The 23,949-nt window shown below is 39.7% G+C and overlaps 1 protein-coding gene across 2 annotated transcripts in view; it reads left to right on the top strand.

Moving 5' to 3' along the window:
- The window catches only part of STIM2 (stromal interaction molecule 2), an 84,282-nt gene that overhangs the window by 48,497 nt on the left and 11,836 nt on the right, over positions 1 to 23,949 (top strand). For both annotated transcript variants that reach the window (XM_068403118.1, XM_068403119.1), the window contains 8 exons: positions 7,426 to 7,540; positions 18,524 to 18,635; positions 19,284 to 19,399; positions 20,669 to 20,846; positions 21,725 to 21,902; positions 22,513 to 22,680; positions 22,886 to 22,986; positions 23,238 to 23,476. In XM_068403118.1, coding sequence (XP_068259219.1) covers positions 7,426 to 7,540; positions 18,524 to 18,635; positions 19,284 to 19,399; positions 20,669 to 20,846; positions 21,725 to 21,902; positions 22,513 to 22,680; positions 22,886 to 22,986; positions 23,238 to 23,476 — 1,207 coding nt within the window. The remainder of the gene's footprint in view (positions 1 to 7,425; positions 7,541 to 18,523; positions 18,636 to 19,283; positions 19,400 to 20,668; positions 20,847 to 21,724; positions 21,903 to 22,512; positions 22,681 to 22,885; positions 22,987 to 23,237; positions 23,477 to 23,949) is intronic.

Here is a 23,949-nt window from a genome sequence, read left to right on the forward strand (position 1 = left end):
CCCCAGCCCAACAAACCCCATACAAAACCACCAAAAAAAAACCCCCAAAAAACAGTGTGCGGAGAGGAAGAAACTGCAGTATTGAAAGTGTGAAATGATCAGAGAATGGCTTTTATCGGTATGGTCAAAGAAGTTGGAACCTCAGGGGTGATATGCAGAAGTGCCTGGCTTAAAATATTGTCTGGAGGCAAGAATCAAAAAGAATCTAGCTTTATTGGCCTAAAACAGGGAGGATGATTGTCTTCTATACAGTGATTAAAGCAGAAAAAGTAGCTAGTATGATCTGATCAGGAATAACAATAGTAATATAGTACTTTGGCTATAGTAAGTTTGACAAGGGCAGAATATTTGACAGCCCCAGATCTTCCTTTGAAGCGTCCATTTCTGAATGGATGAAACTATTGTTTAAGGTCTCGAGGTCATATTTCCAAGATGCAGATAGTCCAAGAGAGGTGGAACAAACAATATCTTGAGAGAGTATGCTGTGTTTTTTGAGGGAAAATGAAGAGGTGGAGTCTAAAAAAGAAAAAAAAGTCAAAGGAAGAATCGAGAAGGAAATAAAAACGGGGAAGATAACAGAGGTCAAGTGTAAACAACTCTGTTAAAAAAAAATTATGTAAAGAACTGGAGTGAGTTCAGAAACGCATGCTTCAGTATACCCTTCCTTTAGAGCTAATTTGTGACTAAAGATTTTATAATAAAGGAGAACCAGTTTGTGCTCTTATTATGTAATTAATTTGCTAATCATATTCTTCGTTGTTTATGCTTCCTTTCTTTTAGCAATTAAAATGGTACATGCATCTATACATCACAATCTATTTTACAAGCTTGCTAAATTAAAATATGCATTAGTATTACTAAGAGGAGAGAATCTGGAGAAATAAAATTTAACATGTAACTTTTCAATGTGAAATTATTTTCTGAATTACTGCTGAAATAGAGCTGCCTATTCAATTTGTGTAAAGATGAGTTGGTGAAAGAAGTCTGTGGGTATCTTTGTTCTTTAATTCCTTAAGAGATATAAAAAATGAATGAAACATGATTTACTAGTTTGGACCAAAGACCTGTTCATTTCAATAATCTGTTCTGGACAGTAGTGAGTACTAAATACTTTGGGCAAAATTGCAAGAAATGACAGGAAATCCTGAAGAACTAGATGCCAAGATAGTGCGGTGCTTCCACTTTAAGTATGTATATTTTGGATATTAGGATCATAAAGTGTGAGGTAAAAAAACACTTTCTGAATTTAACATTAGACTCAGGATGACTCTAAATGAATAGTTCTTCTGTATTCTTGAACGAAAGCAAATTTACGTGCAGAATTTCTCTTCCTTTTCATTGTTACATCTTGGAGGGAGTAAAGATTTAACAGAAGATTTTAGAGGGAGGGAAGTATAGCTGTGTATGGAACAGATGTTAAAAAATAATGGATAATGTAGTTCAAAAGCTTGTTCTCCTGTCATTTAGTGAATCTTGGGACCTTGTTAAACTTCAGGAGCCCACCCCAGGTGTTACAATTTCAGTTGGGAGAGGTTCTGCTATAGGCTGAGCTCTTGCTTCATTTTTTTTGTCTGCAAATACACACTCAGCAAGATGTTAAATGTCCTTTAAAGTTCCTTTAGTATTCTGGTTTCATCCTTATCAATTATATAGTAAAGGTCCTTAAACTGGTGCAAATTTGTGTAAACTAGTTTATACTTCAGTGTCAACTGGTTAGGCAAAATTCTGCATGGTAGAGAAATACCTGCTGCAGTGGTTCAGAAACTGAAAACATTATAACTGTTTTGCATAATACTGGGCTGGCTCCTGAGCGTGTTTTACATCTCACTGTGCAAGAACGTTCTGTTACGAACATTGATCTTTCAAATGAGTATTTTGAGCTTCCTAACCAGCGTAGCAAACCTTTCCCCCCCAAGCTATTGGGTCACTTTGATTCTCTTAGTTTCTCCTAGATCTGTTGTAGAGGTCTTTTTTTGCATTGAGTTTTATCATTCAACTGCTAATGCATTTTTCAGCTGGCAGAGTGTCTTTTAGCCTCCTGAAGTTTTGTAAGCAACTCTGAGCATGTCTACAGAGGTGTTTTTTTTTTTTTTTTTTTTTTTCCAGAGCAGGATAGCCTAGGAGCCAGGTATTGTCTGAAAACATTATGACCGTGTTAGTCTAGGGCTGTGCCTGTGCAAAGGAGTCCTGTAGAGAGGCAGCATGTGTTATCATGGGTACGGTTGCATAGAAACCTGTTCCAACGTGATTTGGATCAGACCTACCTCATGCCTTGCCTCCTTGGAGGTGCTTAAGCTAATATGTAGCTGTCTGCACCTGTTTATGTAGCACTGTGGGCATTTAGTCCTGCTACAATGAAATACCCCCTTGGAAATTCTAACTTGGCTTTGAAGAGATTGCAAAGTTTACTTTGCAGTAGAATAGCTACAGTTTTGTTTTGAGCTGAAATATTTTTTTTCAATAGAATTTGTAGATTACTTAGATATACTTGGTAACACTTTCATGGCTATGTCCCACATATTTCAAGTACTGTTTCTATTATGCTTAAATACTTTTTCTTATTTTACTGTGTAACATCTTTAGAAGCCATTCCTATAGGGTAGGCAGTTGTGAACACTGTCGTACTTGAATCATAGTGTGTTGCCTTTTAAAAGCACACTTGCTGTCATAACTTAGTCAATAAATGTGACACTGCCATAGCTTCAACAAGTCTGGTAGCAGTAGATGGGAGGGAATGTACTAAAAGGCTGTCTGGCAGTGACCAGCTGTATCTGAAGGCAGAATTATAGGAAAACTGAAGTTGTAACTTTTGTAGGTTTTCTTTTGAAGGAATAAAACTGAAGGAAATAACACTGTTTAAGTGTCCAGGAAGACAGTAATGCTTAGCCAGGAGATGCTACTAATTGCTCTTGAAGTAAACTTGTCAGTTACAGGGTCTATTTTAAGTTGGTGAAATTGAAAATCATAAACTTGAGCCTCCACCCAAGAACAAAATATAAATGTAGCATATGAGTACTTCCTTCTGCAGTTAGTGAGTGTGGTTGATTTTACTTTTCCACTGGCGTTTGCAAAAGTATGCAATTGTTCATTTGCTCTTCAAGGAGCAAACATCTCATGCAACTTCCATATTTTAACACATTTTAACTTTCTGTATTGTTGCGTCTGGCTTTAGTTTGTAAGTGCTCTCTCCATGTCAAACCAGTATTGGATTTTGGTGTGTCTTTTTGCCTCTTTTGGAAGGGTCGGATTTTTTTTTTCAATGGTGTTTTTTTATCTTTGGTGGTTCTTGCTTCAGGTTAGTTTTTTGATTGAGTTGACTGGATTTTGGTGAATGTTACGGTACTAAAGGCTTTCTGAAGAGGGAGGCAGGTTGTGGCTTACCTGACCTTGTAATTCTTTTCCAGGGCTCTGCAAGTGCTGTCCCCTCAAGGGAGGAGAAAGTTTCTCCTCCACCTATTACACTGCTGAACCTTGGGCTTTGGGATGTGAATCTTTGTAGAGGCACAGTTATTATGGTACTTTTGGGATCAAAACTCCAGTTTCGAGTCTGGGTGTGGTGTTTTTTTACTCTCTACTTGTTTTTGAAGTAACTACTTTGACAAATGATTTTTTTGTTTCACACAGAGTTTTTAGGTAGCTTATCTGCTGCTTTCTTGGTTTCAACTTTCTAGTCTTAAAAGGCCTTCTCCCTTTTGAGTAATTATGTTGGCTAAGATAATCCTTAGATGTTTTTTGTTAGAGCTGGTTCTTTTAACCTCCCTATTTAGAGTTATTTTTCTAACCTTTTCTTTGTATACTTAAAGACCAGGGCAGCAGAAGAGAGATCAGCTGCCATGCCAAGGAACAGAAAAATCCTCTCTTTTTACCAGAGTTGTTCTGTTTTTATGGCTTTCTTCATTTTAGGACACAGTTCCTTTTCTTAAAGAACTTCTATATTAGACCGGTTTTGAAACAAAGATCTTTTAAACAAAAGAAAGATGTTTGATGATGTCGTGTATCTCTTCATTAGTAAATGTGTTCATTCTTTGAAACGTGACCGCTTTTTTCTAGCTATGCACACTGTAACTTTATCATTGTGACCGTCCGGTGTTAGAGAACCTTGCTGAGGAAGTCATTGTAGTTATTATTACAGGATCTGGGAGCGGTATGGGTAGGATTGAACAGAAGAGGGACTCTCTTCTTGAACAAATTCTCATAAATGCATAATCTCTCCCCCTGAGGAGTAACTGCATACTGATCACTAAATGTAAACTGCTTACAAGTGTGTGTGTGGACAGTCCCTTTTAAAAATCGACTTAGATACTCTGAACAGTCTCTCAGTATAAACCAGATCTTTTCCACTGTTGTCCTCTTCTCCCGGGAAATCTTGTGATTCAAACTCGGATTTGTTTTCTGTATTTGTGATGAAATTTGAAATCAGGCTTTTCATTTTTCCCCCTCACCTTGTTAGGGTAGCTGGTTGTGTTGCAGCAGTGGGTTGAGAACGTGAATTCATACGTTAACTCTTGCTCCCTCTGCGGGCCCCATGGCAGAACGACATGAAATGCGGCAAGTTTTCCCTAAACTGTTGTTTGCATTGCTTATCTGTGTGCCAAGGTAACCTGGGTCTTTCCCGTTTTTTAAAATCAGAATGCTTTCTTATAGTGCCTTATAGTGCGTTGGGGTGAGATGTAACACTTTGAAGCTTTTCTGTTTATCAGTTGGCATCTTCCTTCTCTTCTTTATTCCTAACCCTGCATGTAGTATTGTTAACAGCAATTCAGATTTTCCTTTGCAGCATTTTTAACTGTTCAAACGTTCTCGTCCTAAAGTATTTTACAACCTTTGCTGACAACTAGCAGTAAAGGTAGAAGCAAGTTTATTTCTTGCAAACAAAACTGATCTGAGGTATGAGTTTTAGCTGAGGAGATGCAAAATGTGCTGAAACCTTTACGTGCAGCATATATTCCATTCTATTCCTCTTCAGAAACTTGATTGACCTACGATGTTTGTTTTTAAAACAAATGTCCACGCCTGATATTTGGAGTCTCCAAGGGCAATGCATCACCTGTCACTAGAAAGCTGAAGAGTGAAGTGTTAACATGTACCTTAACCCCTATATGGAAGGAGATAGTCTTTACAGGGAGGGACCTATAATATATTTTTTTGCTGCTTTTTAGTACGTTTCTCACAAGTTCCCAAAAGTCATGCTGGAGTTGGTAGCTGATAGTGGGTACTTGCAGTTTGAAGGGAAAAGGTGAGGTGGGCAAACATCAATTCTTTCCTGCTGCTCCAGCTGTGAGACTCTACCTTAAACTGGAAAGGCTTAGAGACATTAGTGAATAAGATGTTTTGTTTTCTTATTGTTTGGTCCCTTTTCTTCAGTTTACCCTTTAATAAACATGGAATGGGAATGAATAAGATAGTCTGCCTTTGATTGCATGTTGCGTGTTAGCTGTGGAAATTGCCAGCTTCATGGTAGTTGTTCCAATTTGGGAAGTACTCAGAGTTCACACTTGGGCTATGGAATATGCAACAGAGGTTATGCAGCAGATATTTTTACATTTTCATATTGTTACAGCAATCAGTCTTTTTCTATGCTTGTTGTACCTTTTTACAGTTGCTGGTCCATGGTGTTTCAGAAGTTCTGTAATTTCCTTTGCCCCAACAGGCTGCTGTTCTCAATTTTCTCATATATTTCATAAATTTCTCCTATATTGCTCATGTATATACATGTCTGTGTATATATATCTGTATTTATGCCTTTCTCATACATAGGGAAGAGGAGTTAAAAATGCTCATGCAATTTGTATAGGCTAAATTGAACTATTTTAGGAAGCAAAAGACTTTAGAAAGCTAATGTCTGACAATCAAAAAAGTTTTAAAGTGATAGATGAATGAGAGAGGGTTTGCAACCAGTCTATATTTGGAACCAAGTGTCACATATGTCTTTATGATTGGATTAGGGAAGGCAACTAGTACTTTATCCCAAGTCTAGCAGTTAGAGGAGGAACTTGAATCCCTTCCCGTATTTTAGATTCCCTTGCTTTGTCGTAAGAACAAAGTTTTTAATAAGGGGAAATTGGTAAGTGTTAGCTTTTTCTTGCATATTTCTGCTATCATACAGGGTCTCTTTTTATTGAGTTAATATTATGGTTTAACATTGACTGCTTTTCAGTCTCTCCTGTAGTTTCTTGAATGACATAATGTCTGGATTTGTTAGAAATGGGGCCTATGCGGGAAGCTCTGCAGATAAATTATTACCAGGACTAAATTTTAAGAAGTGAGGTCTTCTGCAGTGCGTTGCTGGCTTGCCCTTCTTCCTCACCTCTGCTTGAAGTGGTGAGGACATGTGACCAGCCACATAAAAAGCTGGTTTTTGAGTTAGCTGTCATGACTATCCATAGCTGGTTTTGTTCGAGCAGCTTTACGCTTCAGGAACTGAAGAAAGCAAGCAATCTACTGTGGAAGATTACTTAGCTGTCATGTTAGTTTTCTGGTACTAATACTAAGGTCTCCACCCACAGAGACTGCTCATGCTGTGGTTTTAGGGACTGATATCTATGGAAGGTTTCCACTGTTAGTGGGAGGTGGCTTGCAAACCACTATTCCAGCTTTTCTAGGCCTATGTGAAATAAAAATAAAATGGGTTTTAGAGTTCCATACTTTTTTTTTTTGGTTTGTATTTGGAGAACCCGTTTGTAGTGACTTGTGAAATATTGGTATAACACTGCTATATATGATGTGATTGCAGGATCTTCCTTTTTATCATGTTTACTAAAAGGCAAAGCATGGTGTTTTGACATAGACTTCCTATTAATTACTGAGAATGAAGCAGCTTTGTGTAATGCTTCTGTGCTTGGAGTGTAACCACTGAGGAATGATTAGGAAGAAGAAAATTGGCCCTAAGATGACTTCTGTGTTTCAGTTTGATGAAATAGAAGTCACATTTTTGTTGTCTAACCAATAGACTTTAGTAATACTTAGTCAACACCTTCCTCTCATCCCTCAAGCAGTTGTATTTAACTGTAGTAGCAGGATTCAGGTATTACTCATCCATAAAGGACTGGCACATTTTCAAATCTTACATGGTCTTATCTTCAAGCAGGTGAAGTCTGTTAAATGTCTTCAGAATAGAGAAGTATGCAGTATGACTTGTGGTGCGTTCTTGTAATCACTGTAAATCTAAGGTGTACTTAATAATGTTGTTAAACCTAGTATACTAGCAACTGCACCTTCAGTTTCTCTTGGATTTAATCACTGTGAAAATCAAATCCTGTAAGAGTGTTTAACTTGCTGAGTCTTTGATATAGTCAACGTACATGAATTGTGTGCTGCTTGCATGGGGAAGAGATAGTAAAGATTCTTCTCTGCCTGATTTCAGTGTAGTCTGTGTTTAGAAATTGTTATTTTGGCATTTAAGATGATGTTTTCCCTTGTCTTCAGTTTCTGAGGGAAGATATGCAATACAAGGATGCCTCTAATAAACATAGTCACCTGCACAGAGAAGACAAACATATCACCATTGAGGATCTGTGGAAACGCTGGAAAACGTCTGAAGGTACGTAAAGAAGAATGCTTAAATGATGGTGGTTATTGAAATAGACATAATTCAACAATTTTTTCACCAAGTAGTTTAAAGTAGTAAATGGATGAACTCTTAAACTGAACACTGGATGAACACTGGAACAGGCTGCCCAGAGAGGTTGTGGAGTCTCCTTCTCTGGAGACATTCAAAACCCGCCTGGACGCGTTCCTGTGTGATGTAGAATCACAGAATCACAGAATCAACCAGGTTGGAAGAGACCTTAGGGATCATCGAGTCCAACTGTTGCCCTGACACCGCCCTGTCAACTAGACCATGGCACTAAGTGCCATGTCCAGTCTTTTCTTAAACACATCCAGAGATGGTGACTCTACCACCTCCCTGGGCAGCCCGTTCCAATGTCTAATAACCCTTTCTGTAAAGAAATTCTTTCTAATGTCCAACCTGAACCTCCCCTGGCGAAGCTTGAGGCTGTGCCCTCTTGTCCTATTGCTAGTTGCCCGGGAGAAGAGGCCAACTCCCACTTCACTACAACCTCCCTTCAGGTAGTTGTAGACTGCAATAAGGTCACCTCGGAGCCTCCTCTTCTCCAGGCTAAACAACCCAGCTCCCTCAGCCGTTCCTCGTAGGTCAGACCCTCCAGACCCTTCACCAGCTTGGTCGCCCTCCTCTGGACTCGCTCCAACACCTCAACATCTTTCTTGAAGTGCGGGGCCCAGAACTGAACACAGTACTCAAGGTGCGGCCTCACCAGTGCCGAGTAGAGAGGGACGATCACTTCCCTAGACCGGCTGGCTACACTATTCCTACTAGAGGCCAGGATGCCATTGGCCTTCTTGGCCACCTGGGCACACTGCTGGCTCATGTTTATCTGGCTGTCGATCAGCACCCCCAGGTCTCTTTCCACCGGGCCGCTTTCTAACCACTCTTCCCCCAGCCTGTAGTGCTGCATGGGGTTGTTGTGGCCGAAGTGTAAGACCCGGCACTTGTTCTTGTTGAACCTCATGCCGTTGGTCTCAGCCCATCTATCTAACCTGTCCAGATCCCTCTGTAGGGCCTTCCTACCCTCCAGCAGATCGACACTCCCACCCAGCTTGGTGTCATCTGCATATTTGCTGAGGGTGCACTCAATCCCTACGTCTAGATCATCTATAAAGATATTGAACAGCACCGGCCCCAGAACTGAGCCCTGGGGAACACCGCTAGTGACCGGCTGCCAGTTGGACTTTGCTCCATTCACCACCACTCTCTGGGCTCGGCCATCTAGCCAGTTTTTAACCCATTTAAGAGTCCACCCATCCAAGCCCCGGGCAGCCAGTTTGTCTAGGAGGATGCTGTGGGAGACAGTGTTGAATGCCTTACTGAAGTCTAGATAGACTACATCCACAGCCCTGCCCTCATCTACTAAGCGGGTCACTTTGTCATAGAAGGAGACCAGGTTGGTCGAGCAGGACCTGCCTTTCATGAATCCATGTTGGCTGGCCCCGATGCCCTGGTTGTCCTGCATGTGCCATGTAATGGCACTCAAGATGATCTGTTCCATCACCTTGCCTGGCACCGAGGTCAGGCTGACAGGCCTATAGTTCCCTGGATCATCCTTCCAACCCTTCTGGTAGATGGGCGTTACATTTGCTAATTTCCAGTCAGCTGGAACTTCTCCAGTTAACCAGGACTGCCAGTAGATAATAGAGAGTGGTTTGGCAAGTTCATTTGCCAGTTCCTTCATTACTCTGGGGTGAATCCCATCCGGGCCCATAGCCTTGTGGGTGTCCAACTGGCACAGCAGGTCACTAACCGTCTCCTCCTGGATTACGGGGGGTTCACACAGCCCCCCGTCCCTAACTTCAGGCTCTGGGGGCTGAGTCTCCTGAGGACAACCGGTCTTGACATTAAAGACCGAGGCAAAGAAGGCATTGAGCACCTCTGCCTTTTCCTCATCCCCTGACACTACACTACCCTCCTCATTCAGCAAGTGGTGGAGGCTCTCCTTGACCCTCCTTTTGCTGTTGATGTATTTGTAAAAGCTTTTTTTGTTATCTTTGACTGTAGCAGCCAAATCAAGCTCTAATTGAGCTTTGGCCCTTCTAATCTTCTCCCTACACGACCTGGCCACGTCCCTATAGACCTCCCAAGTTACCCGACCCTTCTTCCAGAGCAAGTAGGCTCTCTTTTTTTTCCTTAAGTTCTAGCCTAGGTTCTCTGTTTAACCAGGCTGGTCTTTTTCCCTGACGGCTTGTCTTCCTACAGACTGGGACAGCCTGCTCCTGAATATTTAGCAATTCCCTTTTGAAGCATGTCCAGCCTTCCTGGACTCCTTTGCCCTTCAGGACCGACTCCCAAGGGACTCTGTCCACCAGCCTCTTAAACAGGCTAAAGTCTGCCCGCCGGAAATCTAAGGCAGAAGTTCTACTCTTGCCCCTCCTTACTTCCCCCACTATCGAAAACTCTTAACATTTCGTGGTCGCTATTCCCAAGATGGCCACCAACCCTCACATCTCCCACTAGTCCTTCTCTGTTCACAAACAACAGGTCAAGCAGGGACCCTCCTCTAGTGGGCTCATTTACCACTTGCATGAGGAAGTTGTCCTCCACACGGTCTAGGAACCTCCTAGATTGCTTCCTCTCTGCCATGTTGTATTTCCAGCAGACATCCGGCAAGTTGAAGTCGCCCACGAGTACAAGGGCCGGCGACCGGGCGGCTTCTGACAGCCGCTTGTAAAACGCCTCGTCCGCCTGCTCATCGTGGTTGGGTGGTCTATAACAGACTCCTACCGTAATGTCCGCCCTGCCGACCTTCCCCCTGATCTTCACCCATAAACATTCAACCGTGTCATCCTCACCATCTTCCTCAATTTCGACACAGTCCAAGCACTCCCTAACATACAGCACTACCCCACCGCCTCTCCTGCTTCGCCTGTCCCTCTTAAAGGGCTTATAGCCATCCACAGCAGCACTCCAGTCATGAGAGTCATCCCACCACGTTTCTGTGATGGCAACCATATCATAACCTTCCTGCTGTACAGTGGCTTCTAGCTCTTCCTGTTTGTTGCCCATACTGCGTGCATTGGTGTAAACGCATTTCAGCTGGGCTAGTGGCCTTGCCCCCGATGCAGGCCTGTCCCCTCTAGGTTCATTTGTGGCTGCCCTGGTCTTATTCCCCCCTACATCGAACCTAGTTTAAAGACCTTTTAACCAGCCCTGCCAACTTCTGGGCCATAACCCTTTTCCCCTTCTGATTCAGCTGTTCCCCATCCGGCATAAGCAGGCCCGGTGCCATGAAAGCTGCCCCGTGGTCAATGAACCCAAAATCCCACCTACGGCACCAATCTCTTAGCAGCATATTAATCTGTTGCACTTTCATAGTCTTTTCCCTATTTTCACCAAACACCGAAGGAATTGAGGAGAATATCACCTGCGCACCTACCCCCTTCACCAAACGCCCCAGGGCCCTGAAGTCCCTTTTGATAGCCCTGGGACTTCTCTCTTCAATCTCATCCCTACCCACATGGAATACTAATAGTGGGTAGTAGTCAGAGGGCCTCACCAGATCAGGAAGGCTCCTGGCAACATCCCTTACCCGAGCCCCAGGGAGGCAGCAGACTTCCCTGTGAGTCGGGTCTGGCCTGCATATGGGGCCCTCCGTTCCCCTTAGCAGGGAGTCGCCTATAACAATTACTTTTCTTTTCTCTTTTTTGGAGCTGGTTGCAACCCTCTTACTTGGTTGCTTCTGTTTACGTAGCCCCGTAGAGGGTCTTTCACCTAGATTCTTGTCTTCCTGACACTCAGGAAGACGCTCAGGCTCCAGCACCTCATACCTATTTTTCAGGGGGACGCGGGGAGGGGAGGAAGGTCGGGATGGGATTCGCCTGCCACCCCGAGCAGGGACCTGCCTCCATTCCCCCCCATCCCCTAGGTCTCCTCCTGCTCCTTGTGGAGGAGGAAGAGGATCCTCTACTACCTGGGGAGCATTAGGCCCCTGGGTAGTAGACATGATATAGGTAATCCTGCTCCGGCAGGGGGATTGGACTAGATGATCTTTCAAGGTCCCTTCCAATCCCTAACATTCTGTGATTCTGTAAAGCATCTTCATGAATCTGTTTTGGTACTGTTATTTATAGGTGTATGTAAACCTGACTAAAAACTCATTCAGTCCAACTAGTGTTAATTTCCTCTTGATGTGCTGGGTGGATTGTAAACAAGCTAAGCTAGTTTACACACTCATCCATATGAGGTTGTAGTTTATGAAGGTGTCTGTTGCAAGCTCTGAATTCCAGATAAGGATGTTTTTTCATTTAGTAAGCCCTAAGGGTTTCTGTCAAGCTATTTTAAACGTTTATTGTATGTTGTATTAAGTAGCAAGTCCAATGTGCTTCCACTTTGATTTAAATTTTCTTTGGGCTATGAAGAGATAGAACTCTTACTCCAAAGCATTTTGGAAAATCTTTTTAAACTTGGGGTACAGGAAAATGGATTGACAACCTGATGCCACCATCCCTCCCCTACTTCAATTTTAATGAAATAAGTAATTTGAGCCAAATAGTCCAAATATAAAAAGATAGTACTTAATGAGCAGTACAGTGTTCATTGCCAAATATATTCCAGGATGTAGTGATTAAAAAAGAAATTTCCAGAAGTCTGGAATGTTAGAGTTGTTAGGAGAGAAATACTTAACTTTTTTTTTTCCCCCCACACCATTCAGAAGGTGTTGTGCTTATAGAGATCTAAAAGTTAGTGTTAGTCAAACAGCTAAAAGTAGGAGCAAAAGAGGAATGAAACTAGGAACATTGGTTCATTCTGCTAATGTAGGAAGTCATTTAAGTGCAGTCTGAGGCAATACATTTAAGTGTTTGCTCTGTAGTAAATACCTACGTTTTAACCAGTGATTTTTAGCCTCATTTCTTCAATATTCTGTAAATACTTATTCACTAAAGAACTTATTCAATGCAAGTATTGCAACTAATTATAAGAGAAAATTATCTCCCTACAATTGTTTGTCTAACTTATGAGAAACTCTTCAAAAATTTAGGCTATAGTGATATCAGAAGTATCTAATTTGTCTGTTGTGCATATCTTTGTTCTAGGTTTCTTGAATGTAGTGAGCAGTGTGAATAAGACCCAAAAGATTTTGAGAGGAATGTCTGGTCTTTTTGTGTCTGCTTATAATGGCTTTACTGTGCATCCTGTTGAGGAAACTAAAGCTGTGCTGTAGGGAGGCCCTTAGAACGAGACTCCCAAGCAGTGTTAACAGTGGTCTGGTGACTGATAGAAAGCATGAAGCCCCTCAAATAATAAACTACTTTCATTTATTATTAGGTAACATGGAAAATACTGTTTTTCCTTTCTAGATGTTTTAGGAAATTTGATTTTTTTCTTATGTGCTGGTGGTTTATAGTGCCAGTTTAATGCAATTTGACAGCATTAGACAAGAGGGTAGAAGGTCATGTAAATGACAGTATCAGTAATTTGAAACTTCGTTACGTAGTCTGTTGAAGTATCAGTGTGAGAATTACAAGCTCTAAATGGTGCCCTTGACAGTGCCCATTAGTGCTTATGCGGAAATATCTTTTGGATCTGTTGCTGCTTAGTTTATGCTGCGTAGAATTGCCCACTGCTTCCCATAAAGCTTGCTTTATGTGGATGTTTAAGTATTTGTCAAATAGCTTAAAGTTGCTTTCTGTTTAAGATACTGGTGATGTGAAACAGATAAGATTTGAGGGAAGGAAGTTAAAACACAGTTTATGGTATAGTAAGTGCTCTATTGCTGTTTGGTGTCTCCTTTTAGGATTAAGGAAAACGGAGATTATTTTTAGGTAATTGCTTGAGAAGAGTCTTATACAGTGAATGGAACCCTGAGGATTGGCACTATTCAAAGCTTTAAAAATTACCTAGTAAAATAAAAAAGCAGCTTCAGAATATTGCTTTCTAATGTTTCTGGCACTGGGCAGGCTTTTGGTGTCCCCATCTGGTGCAGAATCCTTAAGGCATGGTCTGTACTGGTGCAAATTAAAGGAATTTCAAGGCTGCTATAGGTTTCACCTGCATGGAAGGAATCATAGCTTAAATCAGCATCTAGCCTATTGTTGCTGTGTTGCCACACAGTTTCAGTGAGTCCTTTAGTACAAAACAAGACTGTCAGTTTAGTTGATGTTACTTATGCTTTTTGTGACCGTTTAAATTTTTTAATCTCATTATCTAGTTCTACAGAGAGAGCTCTGTTTAGAGGAATGACTAGGAACTAGCGCAGCTGTTTAAAGTGCAGAAAACTGCTTTCTGAAAGTCCTCAGACTTCTATTATTGTGTGTCTGTTCTTTCAATGTAAATGCCTGTATATGCTTGTTGTATGGTATTTGCTTTGACTATCTCTCTAACGAAGCAGTATTTATACATATACAGAGCCTTTCAGCTATTCTAAAGTATCAAGCTTAGTAGTTGTTGTTGGGTTAAAATCAAAAGTACATCTTCAGTATTTTTTCTACAAGGGCCTTGAAGAGGTGGTAGTTGTGAGTGCAGCAAAGGGGACAGATGAACATTTGTTTTGATGTCTGAATACCAGTCTTTGTACAATTATCTTTGAAAGTTCTGTGTCTCAAGGGTGTCTGCCTTCCTTTTTTTTTTTTTTTTTTTCTTCCCCCTCTAATGGGCTAAGATCATATGAATTTGCTGTCTGAAGAGAGATATGTAGATATTTAGTCTCAGTGGTAAGGGAATCTAAAATCAGCGCAGGGGCCTTCAGCTGGGTGGTTCTCTGACCTGTCTTGGTGAATAGGTAGGTGCTGCATTCTTGGCGATGCAGCATTGTCCCTTGGGACTTGATTTTGTAGCAAAGTAAAACTGTAGTGGTCAAACCTGGAGTTCATGAATGGTTTACTATTACCAGACTAACCTGACTTGTACCAAAAACTAGTTTTTAGAAACTGCCTTAAAAAGAAGTAGTTTTTCTTTAACGTTACAACGTATTTGACCTTTAATGTATAGTATGTCCTGTAGATTGCACTATAATACAAAAAAGCTTCTCCCATGCCTTGTGTGTGCATTTTTTTTTCTTTAACTCTTTTATTTTCCTTCTCTGTGGAGAGTAGAAGGTGACCTTAAAGTCTGGTACCTTATTTATGAGCGGAAAAAGATTTAAAAAAATGGCTTTATGTTTGTATGTGTGATCACCTGTTGTATTCTGAGGTAATGTTGCGCAAGTGTTCTTACAGCAACTGGGACTAAACTGCATACCACAAAGATGTTATGGTTGGCTTGCACTTTCTTAATCATTTGCTGTCTCAGGTTTTAAATATCCAGAGATAGGAAATGCATGCAAGCAGGGCTTGGCTGAGGCTGAGTTACATAGTGCTGCGTGCTGTTCCAGACAGGACCAGTACAGGACTGCAGATTGGCCCTTCTGCAGAAGAGGAAGAGTTGTAACGTTAAACTGTTGAAAAGATAGTCAGGGTCACTCCTCACTTTTGCTTTTTCACGCTGTTTAAAAAGCCACCGGTAGCAGCATATTTCATGCTGATGTTGCTGCTGAAGGTCCTGCTAAAACAAAACTAACTTTTGAATCCTTGTGTGTGCTTGATACAGAACAATCTTGTGGTTTTCTGTATTGCCTGGTCAGCCTGTTCTCAACTTAAGCCTAATATATGGCTGTCATTCACTCCTTGCCATGAAATACTCTTATTGAATGTAATTTGATTTCTGAAAGGAGTAGGAGGCCCATAGGAGTACCAGGGCTGACACTGTAATGTTGTTTTACTTCACGCCTCTCTGCCCTGAAGCACTGTGCTGCATGATAAATTTAACATGACAAAGTGTTATATATAGCCTGATCTTCTAATCAGCCATTAATGTGGGTTAGCAAGAAGCAACTTTCATACAGGGCCAGTTTGAAGTTACTTTTGCTGTCTTCACCTTCAGGCATGTTATTATAGCAGGTTAAAAAAAAAAAAAAAAAAAAAAAAAAAAATCCCAAACTTGTGATCTGGAATAGAGCAGCTGATGCAAGTCTAGAGACTGAGTGCTGCACTGGAGCGTAAACACTGGCTTCTACACCTGCCTGCCCAAGGCATGTTGCTGACATCCTCTCTCTCAAGATAACTATTTGTCAAAATAGGAGTGAGAGGGAGGGATGTTATGATGACTCTTTAATGCTATACGCATTTAAGTTACAGTAATTGTCAGTTGCTACTCCACTATCTGAAGCACTATATTCTTTTTGGGTGATTAAAATAAGAAGTCACAATCCTAGCTAATTAGTTAGAGCTGGCACATTCTAATTGGCAATGCTGATTGAGATGAATTTCAGCTGGCCTGCTTGCCTTTCAGTACACCTGGGGTTTGTCACTTCTCTTGTGTCACGTTTCGGTAGGCTGTAACTGCTTCTAGTGAAGAAAGGCCAGTTTGCTTCTCAGTACTGTATGCTGCTGTAGAATAAACATATATGTTGGTCATAAGGTCTTACTGGAGACAAGCCAAGCAACACTTCTTACCAATATATAGCATATAGAAGATATCAACAAAAAGAAACAGTCTGAATGTTTTCACTGATATGAATGGATCTCCCAGGACTCCACTGTGGTGCTGTAGGAGAGGGAGGACGGGGTAGTTTAGGGTCTGGTTCCACCTGGAAAAGTTGGAGATTTGCAAGCACTGGCACTGTAATTCTGCTAATGCAGAATTAGTTTACACAATAAATCTAAATTTCTTGTGAAATATGTGCATGGGCAGAGATTCAGACCATGAAATCCCAGAATAAGAGTTGACTATATGTATTGGTTATGCTTAGCTTAAATGGCAAGTGGCCATTTAAAAGGGCATAACATATACCAAAAAGTAATTGACACTAACTTTTATGTAAACAGGTAACAGTGTAAGAAGAATACAGAAAGTACAAGTTCCAATTCTAGTTCAAGATAGACTTCAGTTGCTTCTTTTTGCAGTTTTTGTACTAATGGAGGTATCTGATACAGTGATAGATAATGAATAGCAAAGTGTGTTTTCCTAAATATAGCAGGTTGGTTTGGGGAAATTTCCTTGATAGTGTATGAAGAAAACATCACACCAGTCTAAGCAGTAGAACAGATGTGATTTGCTGTACTGTGAACAACTTCAATATGTACTTCGTTTCTTACATGATAACATATTTAAAATTACTACTGAACTATAAGAAAGTACAAATGGACGTAGATTTTGACAATGACAAAAAATACTTTCAGCAGTAGAACTGAAACTTCTTAATACTATTTTTTCTTTTTTTCCTCCTTCAATTTATAAACTCAGTGAATTGTGTGGCTTCTAAAATTGTATCTTCTGTGCTGTCAGTGATAAAGTCTGTGTGTAGTAGCTATTTTAGGTGATTTTTTTCCTATGTCACATCAAAACAATGCTTTTGCTTTGGATCAGTTTATGAATATATTTCCAGAATGCAGTTAAGGTGATTTTTTTTTTTTTTTTCCTGGATGATCTTACCACCATTTTGAGATGCTTAGAATGACTTGTAAATCTGATCACTTGTTATTCACAAAACAGTTAAGAATCTTTGCAATGAGAAAATGATGTTTTTATAAATCAAGCCCAGACATTTTTCATAAAAGCTTAGAGTAATATGACAAAACTGAGTCTGTTGCAAGATCAATACCTGGAAAAGAGTCTGTGGCTCAAAAGCAGAGGAAGAAATGGGACGGCACAGTGGGAAGGAGGCGTAGCCATTCATACAGATAGAGTACAAGTGGATTGTACTGTGAGTTTATTTTTTAAAGCTGTAAGTGGGTCTGTGAAGTGTGTTCTGTCTCTGGTTATCTGGAATGATGAAAATCTGAAATGTTTAAGCTTATTTTTTGGCTACGCTAGTGTAGACAAGAGCCCTAGAAGTCCATACTTCAGTTTCAGGGCAAACTGAAGTATGAATTTGAACTCAATTTCCATTGCCTGCAGCTTACCTGTCAAGCTTTCATCAGCTCTTTCTAAAGGATCATTGTCAAAATTCACCTCTGAGAATATGTCCTTGTGATAAGGCTTCGAAAGAAATCTCTGCCCAGCATTGTCACATGCAAGCAGTTTTACATAGAGAAATGTTAAAAAAAACCCAAACCCAAACATATTTGTTCATGCAAAGATATGTCTGTCCAGACTTTTGCAGACTTCATAAATGGAGAGGACAATTTCCTTTCAACTTTGTCAGTGTGAAGCTGTAAGCTGTAGCAGCTGGCCTATAAGGGCTAGAAATGTGTGGGTTTTTTTGTTTTTTTTTTTTTTAAAAATCTATGGGTAGTATTTCCTTATTTTCTTAGAGCATCTGTGGCTATGAAAGGTTATGTAGACTCTTGCTGTTATACAGGAAAATTGTTAATTATTCTCTACATATTTAAATAATTTTTCTTAGTGGGAATATTATTGCATGTGTTACAGCTGTTTTGGGGCATATTTGAGAGAGATTTAATAGTTTTCCTGTTAAATTTCTTCTGCCTTTCAGTATTTTCTTGCAATCTCCTCTCTTCCTCTGTTCTCGGCTCCCATTTTGTGGGTAGTAGGCGTGAGCCTTTATGAAGATTCTTGTGAAAACAAGTTCTTAAGCCATCATCCTGGGAAAGATCTTGGTACATTGCCTTAAATGGCTACAGCACCTGCTGACATGTGTTTAGTTCTGCAAGGGTAGCAAGGACAAAAGGATTGAGGTTGATATCAGTTTAAGTAGATAAAAATCACAAGATGCTGTCTTGATTTAAAGTAAAGCAAACCACTAAATTATTCTGTGGAATTTTTAATAAAGAAATGTTTCTATTGGTTCCATGCTTGTTTGTTTATAGTTTGCCTAAGCTTCCTCTGAGAAGCATATAATGAAAAGGCAAGATGCCAGAAACACCTTGGTGAATGCTATTGCTAATTTTTCTGCAATTATATTTGGCTAAACCCTCTTGCTCACTATAACCTGCTTTTCTACTGCTTGTCTTCTATGTCTTGCTATTGGTTTTTACAAAAATTAAAGGTAATTAAACTGACTTTTTCTTCCAGTTCACAACTGGACTCAAGAGGACACTCTTCAGTGGCTGTCAGAATTTGTTGAACTGCCTCAATATGAAAAGAATTTTAGAGACAGCAATGTCAATGGAACAACACTTCCCAGGTGAATGTTTCTTGTGGATTAGTTTCAGATAATTCTCTGTAGGTTGCTGTTTAGTCTGTATGTGGGAACAACTATGTGAACCTGAAGTCTAACAAGATATGGTCAAATGCAAGACAAGAGAAGCGTCCTTGCAGTATTGAAGAGCTGGCCGCGTTTTTTTTTTTCTGCCAAAATATTTCAAAATATAAATGCTTCTTGCCACTCCTTTCGTCTTAGTTTTGTTTCTTGCTATTGAAGCTTTTATGATGATCACATAATTCTGTATGGTAGTGAACTTTCTTTTGAACAACTTCCAATCTGTTGTATGGGTATACATCAAAAACTGTCTGCAGAACTGCTTTTCTTGAGCGTAACTGCTAAATTTGGGTATTGCATGTATTTCAGAGAGTTGGTGTTACAAGTCTGCAAATATACCATTATCTTTAACTACGCCAAATGGATTTATATTCCAGAAAGAAGAGAAATGATTTTGCCACATGTCGATATGCTTTTTTTTTATAGCATTACTGTCTTATATTATATCTCTCACTGTAATTGCATAACTACAATCTATATAACTGTGGGAAATGCTATTGATGTATTTCTTTCCACAGACTGGTTTTGAACATAGCTTATGGAATAGGTAACATTTTGTGTTATCATTAACAGGATAGCAGTAAATGAACATGCTTTCATGATCTCTCACTTGAAAATAATTGACCGGAGCCATAGACAGAAGCTTCAGCTTAAAGCCTTGGATGTAGTCTTATTTGGACCTCTCACACGTTAGTAACTTTTTTTGGACCTTTTTCTTATCTCTTATTTGTAAGAATTCAACAGAGAATATTTTCAGTGACACTTGGTACGATAGGTAGGACAGCTTATCTATTTTGTGGATATGCTGATGGATTGCTTGGCATGCGTTGTGACTGGGCAATGAATTAAAAAAGGTTATCAAGATGCTGGGATCAGGACAAAAGTTCACTTCTGTGTGTAAGACTACATAGAAATTTTAATATAACCCCACTTGAAAAATGGATGTTGGCTTTTGTGTCACAAGAAGTGTCCTCAAAATGCTTTTGACTGTTTAAATTACACTTACAGCTAATTTTACATTCACTTCCCAATTAGCTTGGACAATGTAAGATGGGATGCTGACATGAGAGGGGATGACCTTCCCCAGCAAAGAAAAAAGGAGATGGTGATGCAAATCCAATACCAGTGTCTTTTCTGCAGACTCAAGTTTAAGTGCAGTTAAATTTAATGCAGCAGTTCCACATCTGACCCATTTTAGCATATGCAGACGTTTCCTTACCACATCACCAGTGGTCTGCATACTTGCTTGTACACAGTTGTACACAGCTTGTGCACTTTGTGTATTCCTGAACTAGGAGGCCCTTCCAGAGCTTGGTGGTCAGTTTGAAGAGCAGTGAATGACTTTACAAAAGCCTGGCCAGATCTGAGCTGGCCTCACTGATCTGACTTAGCATGACAGATCTGGGCTGGAGATTTTTAGGGGAAAAAAAGCACTTTGTGCTTGCATTATGGATATGATACTTTGACAATCCAGGTTTTGCTTTCAAAAAGTGCTGATATTTGCTACTTACCCTTTAAAATCTACTTTATTTTGTACAAGTGCATTTTTAACTCAGCATAGGGTATTCCAGAGGGTGCGGACTAGGGAGAACTTACTCAAACGTAACTAAAGTTCCTACCAGCCTGATAAAGTGTAATTGGGGAAATGCTTAACTCATTTAAGTAAAGATACAGACTACATACTGTAAAAGTTTAGTAAGCTTTCCTCAATCTAATGTATGTTTTAGTATAGATTAAGTAGATTGTATTAGAGTAGAGTTGCTTATGTTGTATGTAAAATGCTCTGCAATCCATTTGAAAGGTTGAAACGTAGTTGTTGGAGATGGTTTGAGATAAATGAGTGGAATTCGGTTTAGCATCAGGTTCTGTCACCTTTTAGGCTGTGGCGGGGCAAAAAAGTCCATAATCTGTTGTCTGTATCAGTGAACTAGTTAATGATTGTGTTATTCTTTGCACAGGTCCCCCTCACAACTGGATGAAGGATTTTATATTAACGGTTTCTATAGTTATTGGTTTTGGAGGCTGCTGGTTTGCATATACACAGAACAGAACCTCAAGAGAACATATCACAAAAATGATGAAGGACTTAGAAAGTCTCCAAACAGCAGAGCAAAGTCTTCTTGACTTGCAGGAAAGGTATAAAAACTAAAAAAGTTAATGTTTAGTTGTCCTTTTGTTTTGAGGTTAAATACAAATACAGGTCCTTTACAGTCATAAATTATTTGCCTTTGGATTTTGTTCATTTTGCACGGAAATTGTGATTTCAGTGACAGTGGGTTTTTGGGTCGAAATTGCTACTGGATATTTTAGCAGGCAATATGAACTTGGGGATGAAAGTAGAGAATAGAGGTTCAATCTTTTACCTACAGATTTAGAAGTGTATACTGTTGTTTTCATATAATTACAGTTTACTTTGGAATACTTACATACATGGAAATGAGAACATTTCTCCTGTTTTTAAGCTCTTAAGATTGAAACAGACCTGGACTGATTACTTTTTATTGCTTATTTAGCAGTGTGGGAGTTGATAGTCTTCTCTGGTGCACCTGTAACTCAATTGTCTATAAAGACTTGTATTTTAATCTTATTACACCTTTAATGAAGGTTCATCTGAAAGTTTGCATATCTTGTCTGATGAGTACATCACATTGTGTGATGTAATTGCTGCTGATTCGTGAAGCTTGCACAGTCTTTATTATCACAGAGGTCACCTTGTCTAGCCCCACCTGCTCAAGTGGGATCATCTAGAACAGGTTGCTCAGGACCATGTCCAGGCAGCTTCTGAATATGTCCAAGGATTGAGACTTTACCACCTCCCTGGGCAACCTGTGCCAGTGCTCAGTCACCCTCATGGTGAAAAAGTGTTTCCTGATGTTCAGATGGAACCTCTTGTGTTTTGGTTTGTGCCCATTGCCTCTTACCCTGTTACTGGACACATTTTCTTCTCCTGATGACCGCAATTTTTAACAAATATGCTGTGTATTTTCTCATATTTTTTTTGTTCAATTGTGAAGGCTTGAGAAGGCACAAGAAGAGAATAGAAATGTTGCTGTGGAAAAGCAAAATCTGGAGCGCAAAATGATGGATGAGATCAATGATGCAAAACGGGAAGCTCATCGCTTAAGGGAGTTGAGGGAGGGAGCTGAATGTGAGCTCAGCAGGCTCAAATATGCAGAGGAAGAGCTAGTACAGGTATCTGCAAACTGTTTATAATTTTAGTGTTGACTTTAAATTGGTCCTAGTTTTATTAGAACCTTAGGAATGTTTAAAGCAGCATTTCACTAATGCTAGATTTTAATGGAAAAATTCTAAGAGCACTTAATGATTGTCTGTCAATCATGCCATTACCTAGTAAAATAGTCCTGAAACTATAAAAAGACATGCACTTTGTATATTAGTTTATCATAATGTTGTTGGATTCATGGAATAAAACATATACAGAAGCTTTTTTTCCAATCTTATTATCAGAGGAGAGATAGTAGCTTTGTCTCACTCTTCTGAGTAGCAATAGATTGTATTTATTTTACTAAATAAAAATGCTATCTTACAAAAATATTTAAGCTTCAATTTAGGGACTATATATCATAGGAAAAAAATGTGAGTATAATATAGTATATGGAAATCTATATGCTGTATTTCAGAAATGCCTGATCTGCCTTACTGACAGCAATTGGCACACACCAAAGCTCTGTAAAGCCTTAGTATGTTGCTGTGGGGTATAAAGGTGCCTATATTTCACTTTCTTCTTCTGTCAGTTCTCATGATACTATTGGTGACACTTTTATTTCTTTTTGATTGCTAGGTTCGCATGGCTTTAAAAAAGGCTGAGAAGGAGTTTGAGCTGAGAAGTAATTGGTCTGTTCCTGAAGCTTTGCAGAAGTGGCTTCAGTTAACGCATGAAGTTGAAGTACAATATTACAATATCAAAAGACAGCATGCAGAAATGCAATTAGCAATTGCCAAAGATGAGGTACTAACTGTTCTTACTCTTCAGCTACTTAAAGACTTTTCTGATCTGTGGCTAGATGTATGAAATAGTAAATATAAATTATTCAGATAAGCACTTGGATATTTTTTTTCTCCTCTGAGTTGTTTGCTACCTGTCAATATTGCTAATGTTTTGTCATCTGTGTTAAGTATATAACTCCTAGTTTTCATTTTATCTTGCTTTTTAGGCAGAAAAGATAAAAAAGAAGAGGAGCACTGTATTTGGAACATTACACGTTGCACACAGCTCCTCCCTGGATGAAGTGGACCATAAAATCCTTGAAGCAAAGTAAGAGTATTACCAGGATGCATATTCTTTTGTGATTATTTATTCCTGGAACAATGGAATTTTTTGACAGTTATGGAATTTAGTGTCTTACTGTTTTTGCACTTTTAAGTAAAACAGTTTAAAAGATATTAAAGTGTGAATATTTGGACAGTCCTAATGGATCCTCTGGTATGCTGGAATGACTGTACTTGTGTTGTTTTGCTTTTTCATTAATAACAGTGTATGTAATTTTAATATGTGCTTTTCTTTAGGAAAGCACTCTCTGAGTTGACGACATGTTTGCGAGAGCGTCTTTATCGATGGCAACAGATTGAGAAGATTTGTGGTTTTCAAATAGCACACAATTCTGGGCTACCAAGCTTGACCTCCTCTCTCTACTCTGATCACAGCTGGGTAGTTATGCCTCGAGTTTCCATTCCTCCATACCCAATTGCAGGGGGAGTTGATGACTTAGATGAAGATACTCCTCCAATAGTTTCACAGTTTCATGGTAAGTGGTGAGCTCAGTAAAAAGAAAGGGGAAAAGCTGTGGAGGCATGGGATTTTAAAGTCAGGTGGGAAAAAGTGCTGAAATCAAACAGGACAGTTCAGAGTCAAAAGGACCAAAATTCTGTCTGTCAGATGCCTCTTTTGGGACTTGAATAAACTGAAAACTGGGTTTTGCAATAAAGATAACATGAAGAAAAAGCCTTTATTCTCTTTCGGTGGGGGAGTTGGGGGCAAATCCACCTAAGGTTTTGAAAGTCTGATTGTCATGCTTGGACTGCCACTTAGACAAAAAATTATAAAAAAAAATTTCAGATGAAAAGGACAGAGTTAGTCTAGGGTCCCTTGAGCTATTAGGAAGATCACACTCTTTGAGAGGCTGCATGCTACATAGCTTTTCAAACATTTTTTAGTGGCTGGAGCAAAATCCTGTTGTCCAAGGGAAGCTTTCAGGCAGAATGTTTGTGTTTGGATACA

Source organism: Nyctibius grandis, chromosome 6 (assembly GCF_013368605.1).
Source record: "Nyctibius grandis isolate bNycGra1 chromosome 6, bNycGra1.pri, whole genome shotgun sequence".
NCBI lineage: Eukaryota > Metazoa > Chordata > Aves > Nyctibiiformes > Nyctibiidae > Nyctibius > Nyctibius grandis.